The 16,697-nt window shown below is 44.7% G+C and overlaps 2 protein-coding genes across 3 annotated transcripts in view; one reads left to right on the forward strand and one right to left on the reverse strand.

Moving 5' to 3' along the window:
- Positions 1–16,697, forward strand: part of SEPTIN10 (septin 10) — a 963,730-nt gene that overhangs the window by 59,251 nt on the left and 887,782 nt on the right. The gene's annotated exons all lie outside the window — the stretch shown is intronic.
- SH3RF3 (SH3 domain containing ring finger 3) overlaps positions 1,834–16,697 on the reverse strand; it is a 260,962-nt gene continuing 246,098 nt past the window's right edge. Inside the window, exons 9-10 of the mRNA XM_051616689.1 lie at positions 15,090–15,427; positions 1,834–5,065 (exon numbers count right to left, since the gene is read on the reverse strand). Of these exons, the coding sequence (XP_051472649.1) occupies positions 4,897–5,065; positions 15,090–15,427 (507 nt within the window). The 3' untranslated portion in view covers positions 1,834–4,896. The remainder of the gene's footprint in view (positions 5,066–15,089; positions 15,428–16,697) is intronic.

Below are 16,697 nucleotides of genomic sequence, written 5' to 3' on the forward strand. Positions count from 1 at the left end.
AGGAAAGCCCTGCAGAGGTTGTCCAGGTGGTTCTGCTCTCCACAAGCATTTAGGAATAGTCAAGCCATGTAACAATTTTATGATGATTATTTTTCTTTCAAACATGACTGGGATTCCTATCAGGCGCTGAAACAGGAGTAAAGGCTGGTGTGGGATGTGAAGGCTGGGCAAGGTGTGCAGCGTGTGCTGGCAGCGTGGGACAGAGTGGTGCCAGGGCAGCAGGATCTGACAAAGTGTGGAGGGGACCAGTTCTGCAGACCAGCTTGGAAATATTTGGCGGGCTTCTCCATTCAACATTCTGCACCACACTGCTTGTCAGGCAGGACAGCCAGGGAGGCTGAGCAGAGGGAAAGGTGTTGCCTGCCCACTTTCAAATTCTTGTGGTTTCCACATTTCAGAATTTTGACTCAGGATCCAGTTGAAGCAGAGAGACTCGTGTCACCTCACTGGAAGGGTGACTGCCTTTAGTAAATCCACAACACAGGTGCCTTGCTAATCCAGCTGAGCCTGGTTCCTCCTGCCCTACAAGCTCCTGGCTGGGGCAATAAATCGTGACCTGCAGGTGCCTCTTCCTCAAATGTGTCTCCCCACTGAACAAAGGCAAACACATCCAGAACCAGTGCACGCTCCACCTTCAGATGCTCTGTACTGTGCCACTGGATGGGAAGTTCAGGGCACACGCAAAAATGGGTTTGCACCCCTCATCTGGGTAGAAGGGCATTCGGATGCTCAGGGAACAACCTGCTCCTTCCTTCTCTCCCAGTTCACCACAGAATCATGGAATCATAGAATGGTTCGGTTGGGAAGGGACCTGAAAGATTACCTAGTTCCAACCCCCCTGTATGGGCAGGGACACCTCCCACTAGACCAGGTTGCTCAAAGCCCCATCCAACCTGGCCATGAGCACTTCCAGGGATGAGGCACCCACAGCCTCTCTGGGCAGCCTGTGCCAATATCTCACAGGAAATAATTTCTTCTTAATATCTAACCTAATCTCCCCTCTTCCACATTTAAACCATTACGCCTTGTCTTCTCACTAAATGCCCTTGGAAAAAGTCCTTCCCCAGCTTTTCTGCAGGTCCCTTTTAGGTACTGGAAGGCCACTATAAGGTCTACCTGGAGCCTTCTCTTCTCCAGACTAAGCACCTCCAGCTGTCTCAGCCTGCCTTCATAGGAGAGGTGCTGCAGCCCTCTCATCATCTTTGTGGCCCTCTTCTGGACTCGCTCCAAGAGTTCTATGTTCTTCTGGTGTTGGGGGCCCCAGAACTGGATACAGTACAGGTACTCCTTGGTTGTGTGTAGCAAGTGTGGACACTTGCCCAAGCCAGGGGGTAGAGAGAGGGGGGTCTTCCTCTGCTCACAAACTGGCTCAACTCACTAGGTGACCTCCAAGCACCCCTGAAACCCACTAGTGGGCTTAGAGGCTGCAGTCTTCCTTGCAAGCGCCTCTGCTGCTGCATCCCCTTCCAGCCTCTCTGCCATAGCCTTGCCCTCACCACCTCAGTCCCTCTTCCCAGCCTGTCCCCACTCGCTTTCTCTGGACCTACACACCTTTTCTCCACAGGTAAGTTGTTAACTTCTCAAGATTTTGAAGAAGCCCAGATCTGCCAAAAGAAGACCCAGAAAGAAATCCTAATTTCTGCTCAGGCATCCCTTACCTTTAACTGACATTTATTTATGTGGGGATTAGTACTGAAAGCAATGGAGATGTAGGATCTGGTCAAAAAAAGCAGTGTTTGCAGAGGGGTCTTCCCTGTCTTCCTTGTGAACCTCAGAGCCACTTACACTGTTAGTTCACTTTGCTGCCTAATAGAGAAAAAAAACTCAGTCAAGTTGCCTTAATGTTTATTTTATTTAAAGAATCAGAAACACAGTCATTGTGGTTCATTTGTACTCATATTTGCCAACATTTCCTAAATCACGTTAACATTCATGTATAACAAAAACATTTTCTGAGCTGTGCAAAGTTCAAAGGAATTGTTCAATTACTTGAACCCACTTCTAGAAGAGCAAACCTGGCATTTTACAAACTGAGCTGCCAGAAGGAGTCTTTTCTTCCCCCCGTCCCCATTGTAGGAGCTGCAGATGCCCCTTCTTCCCCCTTTGCCTGGTATGACAGGTAAAAATTAGACCACAGTATGAGTTGAATCTCTCTCAGTCCAGGACTTTCCGAATGGCACTGGGTCATGTTTTCATATCACAGAGCTGTATTAAGTTCTGCACTTGTGCTCCTGGCATGGAAGTGATTTGTCCAAGAAGATTACTCAGTAACCCAAACTGTGGTGATAAGCAATAAACAGGGGCCAGAAACAGCTGTTATCAAAACAGAAACACCCCCGCCCCAATATTTTTCTTTGCAGGAGGTATGACTGGAAGGGTTGTTGTCCATTAAAAAAAAATCTTCCTCCCTGCAAAATATGCTTTAAAGCACTGATTTCTTGACACGACATCTGCATGTTTTCCTTGACCTCCTCACAAACCAACTTTTGTCCTGTTAGAGTTAAGAATGAAAAGCTGGAAATCTGGAACCATTTTAGATCTGGCTAAACACAATAGGCAGCAAGCAAGCTGTTGCCCTGTTTCATTTTTCTGAGTGTAGCAAATACATCCCCAGAACAGAATTTTAAGAAAGCTTTAACCACTGTAAGTTGTCAGACAAAATATCCTCATCTCTGACAGATCTATCCCAGAATTTTTATTGGAATCAATAACATGCAGTTTGGCGTCTCTGACTTGCCAACTGTGCAGTTTACTGCTGGAGGTGCAGTGGTACCAGTTCTGATCTGGATCAAACAAGTGGACAGATATGGCTCTAATCTCAAGCAAGTCTTTCCAGAAGACGTTTCTTCAGTCTCTTATTGGTTATAAAAAGGCAATTTCCTCTCAACAGTAACTAAACTTTTAGTGGCTGACTCATTACAATCTGGAATATGAACAAATGTGGCAACGTTAAGTATAAAAAGAAACACCCTGAAAATGATGCCTCCCAGTTTGAAGGTGCTATACTTGGCCACGGACTGTGTTTCTGGAATCAGTTTGTCACATGTGACAGCAAGAAAAAACTTACTTTACAGAGAACAAAGTCACTGAGCTGAACTGAAGTAGGAACGCTCACTTACATGAGTTCTGATATGTACTAGTATACACGGCTGGAATGAAAACAAAACTTACACCTTTGCATGTGAAATACCAGTAACGCAGTAATGATGTTCACCCACCAGGCCTCTTCCTTTTAATAAGATCATCTCCAGGTTACAGTGCCTCCGACACACTTTTAAATGACCACCACATGTGGGCTTTGGCAAACAGCCAGCTGCTGGCAAAGGCAAGGTACGGATACAGCTACGAAAATCCTTTCATCACGTTTCATTCCTCAAGAGACGATGTCTTTTTAAATCCTCTCACAATCACATTATTGAATTCTTTCTCATTCTGCTTCACACGAATAACTGGCTAAACTCACTTTACATTTATTGCACCTTCAAGTCCCTGGTAGATGGAAGCTTATATTGCCTGATACGGTTTGTATTGTAGGTTGACCACGTTAAGAAATGGAACAGTCTCCAGAACTGTACATTTCTACAGTAAGAAATCACATTTTGATATCACTAATTACAGCCGTCGCAGATCAGCTCTCGTCTCCATGATGCAACGACAGGGGAAAACTCCACAGTCCCTGCGCGTGCTAGAACCTGCAGTGTTCTTCTTATTGCCATGAAAAAGTCAATTAAAACGGCTCCTCTGGGAATTAATTCCAATTCTGGAGTAATTATCACTCTCCAGACAGAGACTGTGTGCTTCAGTGTGGGTCTTCAGCCACTCTACATATATAGGAGAGAGCGAGCGCCTGCGTGTCTCCCACGCTCCTCCAGGTCTGTTTATTGGTGACCAAGTGGCTTTTTCTCTTTTCATCTACGAAGCACGAACAAGCACTCTGATCTCGATCTTCAGGTATGTTTCTGATTTCATAAGTTGAATGCAAATCTTGTTACAGCCTCTCTGTTAAACCAAATCTTTAACAATTAAAAAAAATAGCACCAGATGTATGAAAAAGAGGAAATGTCGGATCTAGTAGGAATATATATAAAGTAGAGCAATTCTTACAGTAAAAAGGTACATCATACAAAAAAGCAATGGAAAGTGATACTGAAGGACAAAAATCCATGCTGCATATAATAAGGGCAGAAGACAGGCAAAAGGGTTTCTGCTCAAATAACCACAGTTTAATGGTGGAGCTGTACTTCCTCCAGGACCTCCCTGGCAGCAGCGCCAGGACACCGGATGGGACTCTGAGCACTAACACACTCACTGACAAACTTGCGCAGCATATCTTTGAGGTATATAGAAAGCATGACATTAACGTTTTGGACTCCATTCTTTCTTGCACAATGATGCACTGATCTTTAGCCGGGTTTTTTTTTTTTTCCACCCTCCCCTCCCTCTTTTTCCCTCGGGAAAAATGAAATCCCAGTTTAAGAGCTTCCTAGAAAACCTCCTTGAACTCTCAAATTCATCTTGCATAGGCCAGTAATAAGAACACTGCAGCTCTGACAAATAAGTTACAGCAATATAACAACTTTCCTCTTAATTTCTTTTTAAAGATATCTTCTCTATAATTTACACAAAGGGTTAACAGCCAGAGTTTAGGTTATGTACAGTCCAGATGGGCATCCTTTCAGTCTGTGATTCCAGGTGGAAGGCACTACTTCAACATACCACTGGTTTCGGGAGCACAGCAGGACACTGCTTCTCCAGAGCTGTAGACTGAAGGGCCTGGGGGAGTCTTTGGAAATAAAAATGGCAGTGGTTATCAGTCCAGTTTCCCTTTGCTGTCTCTTCTTGTGCTATGCAGTTTCCCCTGAAAGCTCCTCCAGTTGAGAGAGCGGTGAGCCGTCCTCAGAAGCTCTCGACAAAGCTCCCAGGGAAGAGGCCCGTCCTGCCGTTCCTCTGCAATGTCCCTTTGTACCAGCCATCTTCCCGTTTCTTGTGCACAAACACAATGTCACCTTCCTTCAGTTCAATCTCAGCCTCGCTCTGCGGCGGGTACGGGACTACAACGCGGTACCTTTGGAGACAAAAATGCAAAGACATGGTCAGCCAGCAGTTGAGCCTGTGCCTGATGGGAACAGCCAAGCACCATGTGTCTGGCAGACTCTACTGGGCAAGATATTCACCTGGTTTTACACTGGCCCAAGCCTCCACCTTCATAGACGCTCCCTTGAACATGAAAGGCTGTGTAAGCAGACAGGCTAGCTGTCAGGAAGGGAACCACCCCCTAAAATCCAGTGGAGGGCACCTTAGTGCTTCTCCATGGTGACACCTGCAAGCTGCCATTGTCTGCTGAGGTCCTTTCCCTGTTTCTAATGCTGATCTGTAAAGCTGGACAGAGGTGCTTTCAGGCTAATGACATGTCTGTGCCAGCAGCCACCTGAAACACCACATCACACCAGGCTGCTCCAGGAAACAAAAGGAAGGAAGGAGGAAACCTGCCTTCCTGCACCCAGTGCTTGGGCAAGTTCCCAGGGATTGGCCTCAGAGGCTCCTGCTGTCTCACTGCCCATACAAGACAAAATTCAGGACATGGGAGGCTTTTATTGATGTAAAAAACTGGCTATGTGTCCAGTGAGAAGAAATCATCTTGCTTCTCCCTCCCTGCCTTTGTGTGAACCAGAAATCTTGAGGAAAAATACTTTTAGAAACATTAGTAAGTTACATTAACAAACAGTTTTATCTGATGCATCTACTAAAACTCAGGTTGATGGGGAGATTTCTGGGCAGCTTGACTGGAGACTTGATGCGGATGTAACCCAGAGCCAGACCATGAAAACAGGAAGTTATAGTCCTTGCTCCTGGTCTCATGCTGAGCCTCATGCCAGGGACTCAGCTACTTACTCCTGGTGCTGCACCTGCCTTTACTGTAATATGTCTCCTTCAGCACTGCATCTGCTGCATCCAAAAATGGAGTTTGCAGTGCTCCCACCAACTACCTGTGACATTGACAGAGGTTGGCTAAAACAGTGAACATTTTTCTTCTTTTTCTGTGACTTGGGAACACACGTTGGGTCCCTCAAACCTGGAAGAGAAGCTAGAATGCAGAGGTATCAAAGAACTTTCAAGGCACTCTCCAAACCAAGAGGGAGCCCCTGTCCTGAACCATTCACAGAGGTCTCTGGGAACTCAGTGTTCAATTGTCACTTCATTTCAATGAAATAATGACAAGCCTGACCCTGGCATAGCTGTTCTGCACTCGGGCTTATCCTCTGGAGAATACAGACTGGGCTCTTTTAGATAGGTGCACTTGTGTGCAGAGCAGGAAATATATTTCTGCTGCACTGTTTGTTGTTTCTTTATTCTTCAGGACATGTACTTACGCAGTCATCTGACATTTGGTAATTAATCAATAACTGTCTTGCTAGTTGCAAAGTAATGATTATAGTAAGATGGTTAAAAGATGACAAGTGATTATCTAAAGATCATCTTCTGAGGATTAATATTTCCACAACCACTGCATGGTCAGTGATGCCTCACAGTCATGTTTGTTACAAGGTAAGTATTTATTTAAAATAATATCATGTCCTCAAGGACTAAGATCAACATGCACTGAAGGCTCAGGAGCACTCCCCAGGCCATTCCCAGTGAGATGGTATGAAAGCAAGGAGCTGTCCAGTGGTCACTGCTAATTTTATTGGCAGATGTTCCTCAGGTACCTGGTGACTGTGGTTTGGAAACTAGGGACTCCACTTAGAAGTGACAGTGAAAATATCAACTTTGGCTCTATATTTGGGCACCTCCATGGCCAATCATCCCATGACTTGGTAAAGCATTCAACTCCATTTGGAGTTTCCATCTACTCTAAAACCTGACTATGGCCTTTTTATCTTGACACAGCAACACAGTCACGTAGAAAATGTATGTGTTCAAGTGCCACCAAATATCATGAAATCACACAACAGTTTGGGTTGGATGGAACCTTAAAGATCATCTATTTCCAACTCCCCTGCATGGGCAGGGACACCTCCCACTAGACCAGGTTGCTCAAAGCCCCATCCAACCTGGCCTTGAGCACTTCCAGGAAGGGGACATCCGTGAAAAATCTGCTGTCCCATGGTCAATAAATCTAGATGTCACTTCCTTCCTCTGTGGAAAAGCAAATAACAGAGGTTGAATTATGTGCTGCTGGCTGACTGCAGGAATATGGTCTATCATGCTATCATCTGTGGAACTGCTACACTTAAACATTATGAAGCTTTGCCAATTACAGCCATTATGCAAATGAATGCACACATTATTTCAAACACTTTGCTGCAGTGTTGATTAATTAAATTATCAGAGTGGAACAATTGTAGCTAAGATGATGCCAACTTTCAGATCTTGCAACTCTATACACAGTTACAGAGTACTGTAGGTCTGCACCAGGATCTCAGGATCTTGGCTTTGAAAAAGAAAAGAGTCGGGCCTCAAAAGCAGCCGAGAGGTGCAAAGGTACTCATGGGCCCTTCTGGCAGATGAGGAAACAGAAGCAAAGAAAAAGGTGGTGTCCCAAGGACTCAGCTGGGACTGCCAACACCTCGTGCCATACCTTAAGCACAGAGCCATCCTTTTAAAACCAGACTACATCCTGGGAGTGAGGAGCTGCTAGTCCCTAAATGGCTCACATGAGGAGTGAGATAATCACACTCAGTTGTGAAAAGGGGTTCTACACAGCATCTCCTTTGAGATTCAGAAAAATAAGCCTCAGTTGCTGCATAACCAAATGAAGGTTGTTTTTTTTTTCCCATTTAAAGAACTCCAAATGCTAAGGTTTAAATTCAATTAACTGTGGTACCTCACAGGATAGCACTAAAGTGTTTTTGATAGAGTAACGATCTCTTAGACACAAAAGACCTTGCAAATCGGTTAAGAAATCCTCCATAAGAGACAGAAGAAGTTGCTATGCTTTTTCACATCAGAGGCTTTTGAAGAGGGGCCTGGGAGATGCAGCCCGGTGAGGGAGTTGCAGCAGGACGCCGGTGGCTGCTGTGCCGCCCCTCCAGACCTCCAGGTGGCATCTCAGCCTAGGTTATCCTCTGGAACTGAACTGCAAATACATTTATTAGCCATATTTTTTTGGCAGAAAAGATCTCTTCTCCCAGACATCCTCCCTCGCTCCCAAAAAGGCAGTCCTGTATACTTCTATTTATATCTCCCCTTTTCATTTCTCCTTTTGTCCCTGCTTTGTGAAGGAACTATAAAATTGTAGGTTTTCTTACACCAAACTGCTTCCTGGCATTTTTTATAGATCTCAGAGCCCTCTCAATTTTGTCAGTGTCACATTACACCTGGAAATTTCCTACTTTTAAAAATGCTGATTAGGTGGGCAACAACTATGATAACAAGTGTGGCAATCACCTCTGCCTATTGAAAATGTTTGATATTTTCTGTTGCAAATCAAACTCTCAGAGAGTTGTAATTCTGCCAAAAGTTAACCATTTTGGCCCAAACTCTCCACAGAAGATGACTGTGCCTGGATGAGCATCCCACATTCAGGCCAAATGGTCCCAAAACCCCTAGGAGTATTGTGTGGGTGTTTTTCCAGCATCAGCAGGAAGCAGGTGAGGGCTTTCACAAGCTGCTCTGAGCTCCCCATACTTGAGAGCAAAGACCAACCCTGTGGCTCCACTGACCTGTCAAGGGTTATGTTCCTTCAGAAAAATACCTGCTCTTGGCCAGGTTAAAAGCATTCAAACTGTCCCCAAATGGTGCATGCTCAGTAGAGGCTTGTATGAGCACTGAATGCAAAATCTCTGCTGATTCACACTCCAAGATGTTCTAGCTCTGCAGGACCTCAGAGGTTGCATTTCTCTTCCTTTCTCAGGAAAAGGCTCCTCTCATGTTTTTCTCTCAGGACACAGATTTGATGTTGGACTTCTCCACTGCTGGCTGTTTTGGCATCCTTGGGTTGGGCACTATGTCCTTGGAAGGGACTGTCCTGAAAGGATGGGCAGTGGCCTGGGGATGGTCCTCGGTGCCCAAGCAAAAATACATGAGGAGAGGCTGTGAGTAGTATCATCAAGGATGGGGATCCTCAGATGTTTGGAGAGTGGAACAAGGCAAAGGGAAGGGCTGGAGGGAGAGGGAGGCTAATGGGAGAAAAACTGGGAGCTGAGGAAGAAATGGGACCTTGATGAAAACTGAAAGCCCTGACAGAAGGTGCTGAGGTAGGGCAGCTGTGCTGAGCTGAGTCTGGGAGAGCAAAAACCATGGTGGGAGGGAGCCTGGGGCTGGGACATGACATCTTGTGGGGCAGGAGACTGCACGGGTAAAGGCTGGCACTGGGGCTGCTGGTGGGAAGGAGACACTGGCAGCAATTATCTCACTGAGAGCTGGGAATCGATCCATCATCATTGTCCCTCTGCTATCAGCAGAGACCTGGGAATCCCACTGTTTGCTCTCTTCATAGCACTTGTCCTCGCAGCCAAAAGAAACACCTCTCCCACCCAGCTCTCCCTTTGCTGCTGACCTGGAATGTGCAGTTAAGACTCATAATCTCAAATAGATGTTACATGATGGAAGTTCTGGTTTTGTCTCCTTTAAAAAAGCAAAATGATTAAAAATGTCATTTACGTAGATGCATGAAGGCATGAATTACCTTACCAGAACAGGAATGTTTCACACCCATGCATCTGAAATGAAGAACCAGGCAACTACAATTGCCCATTACTTCACTTCTGCTTGCATGCAATATGTTTCATTACATGATTAGATGCTATTTTTCCCACAGGATGCCTGCCCCATTTAGTGTACAAAATGTCCTGCTCTGGATGTGAGTCAGGGCTCTCACGTGAAAGAGAAGTGTGGCTGCCAAAGCCACCCCGTCTTTTGCAGAGGTTGGAGGTTGTCTAGTAAGTGACCACAGCAAAATTCAGAGTAGTGAAGGTGTGGGGAAAGTGGCTTCTCTAACTCCTCCAGCTGCCAACGCTCGTGCCCAAAATTTCCACACAGTGAGACTCATCTCCTGCACCCTAACTGCATAGCAGTCAGTTGTCTAGACTAAATTACTCACACAGGCTCTCTGTCAGCAGGCACAGCCAGGCATTGAACTCTATTGATCAAAACTGATCAGTAATTAAGGGCCTGGCTCAGACCTGGACACTGAGGGGAAAAAAAACAACCAAAATACCAAGTGTGTGCTCAGTGAGTAAGTATGTGCATTCAGGACACTGATGGATCTAGAGAAACTTGAGAAAACAAATGTTCAATGAGGCAAATTAGATCTGGAGGGCTAACCTCCAATCTGGTTTCATTTAGAGTTCTTGAGTTTGGCTGCTTAATGCAGGTTTCTGTTTGTAAAACTATTGTGCACCAAGAACAGATTTCAGGAGTCCAGTGATGTGACTCCAACAGATCCCTTGTCTTCTAGTTTTGTGTGGGATAGCTGGAAAGTGAAATGAGGCATCTAGCCCAGTTAACCACTGTTCTTCCATACTGGCAGAGCTCTCTTTCTCCATCCTTTTACTGGCAGATTGCAGAGGTCTGCAAAGCTCCTTTGCATGCCACAGGCTAAAACCTGCTTTGCCATATTGTGGTGCCTGAATCAGCAGCCTTAGGAGAACAAATCTGAGTTGCATCCTTTCCTCTTCTGCTGGAAATATGGAAAGATTCAGTTTCTGAGATGGTTAATTCTAGTTTCTCAGTCCTAAGGCAGGTATCCCTCATTAGAGAAGCACTTAACCATGTGCATACAATTCACTGCTCAGTCAGAGCTTGTTCCTGGGGTCATTTCTCCAGTATCACTTTCCAGAAAATAAAAAAACCCACAAAACAAAACCCTTCCTTTGCTTTCCCTTTTGGCAAAGAAGATATACATGCACAGCAAAATTGAAGTCAACGGGCATTAAGCACATGCTTGAACGCTTCCTTGAACTGGGAGCTCAATTTCTGATGTGGCAGTGATTTGTAGAATGGGTGCATGGAAACATGAAGGGGTCTACTTTAAAGACCAAACTCAGTGCTCCCATCTTACTCTGCAGCACTGTTGCAGTTTACAACTAGCTTGAAGGCTCCAAAAAACCATAGAAACGTGGCACAGATATGCCAGTCGTGACAGTAACCCTGGATACAACTGCTTTATCAAGATATAACATGGCAGAATCGGTGCCAGTTACTATAAAAGAGTCAACAAAGCGTGACACGTTTTACTCCAGTTTGCATCTGGGAACAGTGCCAGGCAGCCAGGGGAACATGACTCATGCGCGCACATGTGCACGCTCAACTCTCCTGTTTTGCTCCTGTGTACAGTCATATTTTCTGGAAGGGGGTGGCAAGGGAAGTAACTTCCTTTGGTGCTGTTAGGAAGACAGCACACCCCACTCCCATGTGAACTGCCAGCATCAGTGGGGTCTGGGCAAGTCTCTGGCTCAGGCTCTGCCTGACCACAGAGTTTCCCTGTACTGGTCCTGTTTCGTGCACCGCCAGAAACTGGATGGAACAGGAGGTGGAAAAGAACATGTGGGGCACACACAGCTTGATGGGGTAGTCACTTGCCAGTCAATCACTGCAACATGAAATAACAAGCACACCACCTGGGAAATTTCTTCACTCTGTTGCTTGGACTGCTGGATGCTTTATGGCAGAGAGCAGCTGAAGGAAGGTGGATTTATAAACCAGCGGTGTGAAACTACACCCAGAAGGCAGAGATAGGCACTAACTATCCCAGCAAACCAGGTAAGTAGCAAGGCTAAATGACAGGAGAGCTAGGAGCAATCACCTTTCTAATCCAGACAACCAGGTTTCAGAATAGCAAATAATTTTAAAATAATTGTTTTCATTGCTCTCCCCATGCTCAAAAAATGAAAGCGACCATGAACATTAGCAGCATCTCTGAGAGGGTGAAGCTCACTTCATCTTCCTGTCTGACTGGCTGCAGCTCCCACAAAGGACTGTGCAGAATAGGCAGCAGAACAGGCAATTATTCCCTTCAATAGTGAGAGTCAAGCTGTGAGAAATCAGAGCCCTTTAACACTCCTCCGATATGGCAAGTGGCATGACCTCTCAGGTTTGATCAGAAGCCTGGAGGTGGTGAGTGCTGGAGCTACAAGCCAACCTCTCTGGGAGAAGCAGTGGTGCTCTGCTGCCTGCATGAGCCTCCTTTTGAATGCCGTAAATATTAAGGAATGTGCTACTTCTTCCAACCTTTCAGTGCTCTGTCTCTCTGCGCACAATGGGTGTTGGGAGACGGAAAGCCAAGTACAGCTAAGTGCACTGAAATGCTTTGCAGCTTTTTAAAATTTCATCCAGCATCTGAATCTGTTTATCTAACCTTTTTTTCCCCTCTCCTCCCTTTTCTTTCTCAGGGAATTGCTCCTACTGTGCGGATGAAACGCACCAAAATGCAAACAAGCAAAATATGGAGCTGAGTGACGTTGAATGCCAGTTCCTCCATTGCCAGATGTGAAAAGAACAAGTGGTTTGAAAACCATAATTTGTTTAAAAAAAAAATAAATTCGCTACTTCTGAGCAATTTGATGATTTAATGAGCACAGATGGATGTGGGATGAATTTCTAGGAGACAAGTGTTTAATGTATCTGCTCAGATTATTCCAGGACTAAGCATTATCCTTCCTAGTGCATGAAGGTAATTAATATTTCCCATTATGGGCATGAAAAAACCCATATGATCAGTTAAGAAATGCAGATACACCAGTGATATGGAAGTTAATTCATAAATCAATTAGAGAATGTTGCCTGCTGTGTATAATTAGGGTTACTTCAATTATAGCTTATTTTCGGATTTAAGACTCAAGAATTAAAATGCTTAAAATTCAAGTAAGTTCCTTACCACCATAGACTGCAATTGGAAGGATTTACTCAGTTGTAGCAGTTTAAATCTATTTACTCCTGATTCCAGCATGGCTGAGCAGACACAGCTAACCCATGTCCCTCTGGTTCTATTCTACCACTTTAAAATGTAATCAGTTAAATCCTTCACTCTTTGGACCCTCCTGAGGCGAACTGAGAAATGCCTAGGATATGGGACTAGACCTGGCATATTATATAATGTGTCTGGGCTTCTCTACAGTAAAGCTTTGAGATCAGCACCTCAACAGCCAGCTCTGGATATGTCAGGAGATGTTCATCCCAGCTTCTTTTCATGACTACAGTTAAGTAAAGGTGCAGCGTTCCACTGATTTTGTTACACTGGTGCTAAATCTGGTTTATATTGATTTAGCTTTTCTTATAACATTAATCTAAACTGATGTGGACCAAATTAAGTGCACCTAAATAGGGATTGGTTTTTCACTCCTTTACTAAATTGCTTTTTCATGGATTTTAAGTATAAGAGACTACTGTGATAGTCTGCTCTCACTGTCCTCATTACAATGCTGAAGGACTTGCCTGTATGTACTTCTGCTTCAAGTCTAATAGCTGTGCTTGAACAACAGCATCCCTTTTAGACAAAATGCCTAACCTAGAGTAAAATATTGCCATGTCGGTCCTGTCTGCAGCCTTTTACAGGCTGTTGCCAAGCCACTCCTAAGCCACCAGATACAAAACGTGTACAAGAGCTCCCTGTATCACTGACTGCAAGTATACTGTTCTAAATATCACATCTTTCTTATAATGCTTCATGTAAGCCACTCCACTTTGCCTCAGATTTGATTCTTCTGAAATATACTGTTACTCTACGTGATTCTTACCAATGTGTTGAATTAGCTCTGTATCAGAGGATTTGCTCTCTTCGTCAGCTGCTTCCCACTTCAATCCTCTGTTTGCAACAGCAAAGGCATTATGTTGGACAGTGTGAAGGTCCAAGATCCAGCTCTTCTTAGGCTACACTATATACTTACACAATAATTTTCTAGTGATTTCTGATCTAGAGCTAGATTTGATTCCAGTGAATCAGATTTCAATTCACTTAGTATATGCTCTGTCTGTTGTGTACTCCGCAAGACGTTCTATGGTAACAAACCAGATACCTAAGAAAAGTTTGTTACAGTGTCATTGTTACCTTCCCAACCAATTTTCAACCTGCATTCACTAAAACACTCTGTAAGGTATGAACTGCCCTTACTATGCCCTATGTCATCTGCTCCATGACCCCAAGGGACTCAGGGTCAGGTGGCTTGCCCAGTCCATGCCCTTCACCCTCTTCCATTCACTCAAAAATAGTTTCTTTCAAACTTCTGGAACTTCACTAACAATCAAAAATGGTTTTAAATATAAACTCCAGAGTCTCCTAGGCTGCTTTTTGAAAACTCTTTGATGCTTTTGTTAAAAATGTGTTCGCCTTCATCGCTTTTTGAGCAGAAAGCATTTCAATAGCATTGTACCAGTGCATTATCTGCTCCCTTCCCAGTCTTCAACCTGCAGTTGTGTAGAAAATACTTAACTGAAGCCATTTGACTCTGCACAAGGAGACCTAGCTCTCTTCTGTACCCGTTTCTAATAAGTTCTCTCTCTCTCTTCATCTGCTTTTGTGTTTTGGTGTTCCCACTCTACTCTTTTTGGGTTTGCAAGGTCATTCATTCTCAGGTACAAAAGTGCAGAGCAGGCTGTTGAAATGAAATCCAGAATCACTGGTACATTCCTCTCCAGAAATGAGCTACATTTTTATTATCAGGTCACTGAAGATGGGACTACCTGTAAGTATCCTAAACAAGGAGAATTTGAAACAGTCTTTGATATGGCAGAACAGGCCAGGAAGGGCCTTGATGAGCAAACACATCACTCCTGTTGACCCCAGGCAGGAAGTGCCACGTAACAACTCTACAGGTTTATTAAAACATAGAAGTTACCCTAAAAAAAGTGGCCTTTGCCTTACTGCTGAGAAAGCACTGCTGTCCTCCATATTTAGACAAAGGCTGTATGGTGTCATGGACAGGTGCTGCTCACCACTTTTAAAATCAATGAACATTAAATCTGCACAGTGAGTGAAATGTTTTTCAATGGGCAGATGCATGGAACCCCTGTCTTCCTAAGAGACAGCTGAGCCACCTGCAATCGATCCACAAAGCAGCAAAACTACAACAACCCCTAATCAGGTTAAACTTGCACCCCTCCTCCAAATGCTCCCTGAGGAGGCAGGTGATCTCAGGAGATACACAGCTTACCTTTCCCGGGGCAAAGGCTTGGGCTCTGGCCGAATAGCTGCCATGGAAGAGAGGGGCTGCCTGGCAGGAGAAGGGATGGAAAAATTCAAATCCAAGGAGCCTGTTTTCCTGTGCAGAGGCTCCAGCCCCATGGCTCCTTGCATTTCACTCTCGATTGGGCATGAGCCAGCCCTGCCGTGGCTGGAGAGGGAGGAGAGCTCGGGTCCCACTGCCCCTTGCAGGACTCCTTCGATGGCTGCCTGGGGATCGTGCGTGGGGGACACAGAAGGTGGGGAGCGCGACTTCTTTTTGGTTGATGCTCCTGCTAGAAGTTTCAGCAGCCCACTCTTCTTCTCCTTCTGCAAAGGAACCAAACAAATATGGGCAGTGAACAGATACACCAACTCTCTTCTTTTTTCTTTTGGAAAATCTCCATGTATGAGGCAGAAAACCTCCCAAAGCTGCCATGACTAGAGGTGGATCTAGGAAGAACTTGAGCTTTTGGTATTAAAGATCCTATGAAAATCACTCCCCATCCTGCAGGGCTTGAACTTTTTCAGCAGAGAAAGGACCTAACATACCGCAAAGATCATCTCCATCTTCAAATCGACCCAGGCTGTGATCCTGTGCCTTTTGAAAGAAATAGTGCAGTAATAGTGGGACAGCAAAAGTACAAAACTTCCCATGCAAAGTTGGCTATCAAAGTGCTGCCCTTTCTCTTCCAGGAGAATCTTGTGCCTCAATAGAGAAGCTCCTCAAAAGTAACAAGTCGGGCCCTATGGCTAAAAGCCTCTGCTGGGAAGCACAAGGGTCTTAGGAGAGATTTCAGATCCCAGCTCATTGCAAGAGGAGTGCTCATCATTAGTGCCTTGTTTAATACCTGATGCAGATTTACTGTAGGGAGAATGGAGACACACGACAGTGGCTTAATAGCTCTTTCCTGTGCATGCTCCCCTTCACATCCTGCATCATACAGCTGGACCTATTTGCATTTCCCTCCCTGAAGTAGGTCACTTCTCCTCATGTATTAACGTAAAGGTATCACCTCAGTGTTTGAAGACAGACCACAAAATTTGCAGTTGCCAATTGTAGCAGCAGTGCATGGGAGGTTTCAAAGTTCTGCAAGGATTTCTGACACAGAGGAATGAAAATAACATTAACAGCACCCTTTCAGTTAATTTGAGAAAAAAAGTTCACCCTGCAGTACTGAAGAAACACATCTGACCTTGTGAGTTTTACAGCAGCGTGAGAAATCCTGCTGTGTATTTACCTCAAGCACACACAAATACCATGTATTATGTCCTTAAGCTAGAAAGAGGCAGAGGGTTTTGCTTAGAGGGATTGTAAGCAGAAGCTTGCCATCCTCCAGTACATGCTGCACAGTGCTGGGCTAGAGCTGCAACCAATGATGCTGTGCAGTAAATTTTCCACTTTTTTTAAGGACACAAGTATTTTTGCAAAAGTTCTGTTTGATTTCTTCTTCGTTTGTCAGAAGTGCAAGCCAGTACCCAAGACTGTCTTCAGAGACTCAGAGCTGTGAAGATTAGCTATATTTGATAATTTGTTCTATAAGAGGATCCCAGGGGATAAAAAAGAACCCAGCAACTGCAATACTTATGGAACAGAAAC

Source organism: Apus apus, chromosome 1 (assembly GCF_020740795.1).
Source record: "Apus apus isolate bApuApu2 chromosome 1, bApuApu2.pri.cur, whole genome shotgun sequence".
NCBI classification, from domain to species: Eukaryota; Metazoa; Chordata; class Aves; order Apodiformes; family Apodidae; genus Apus; species Apus apus.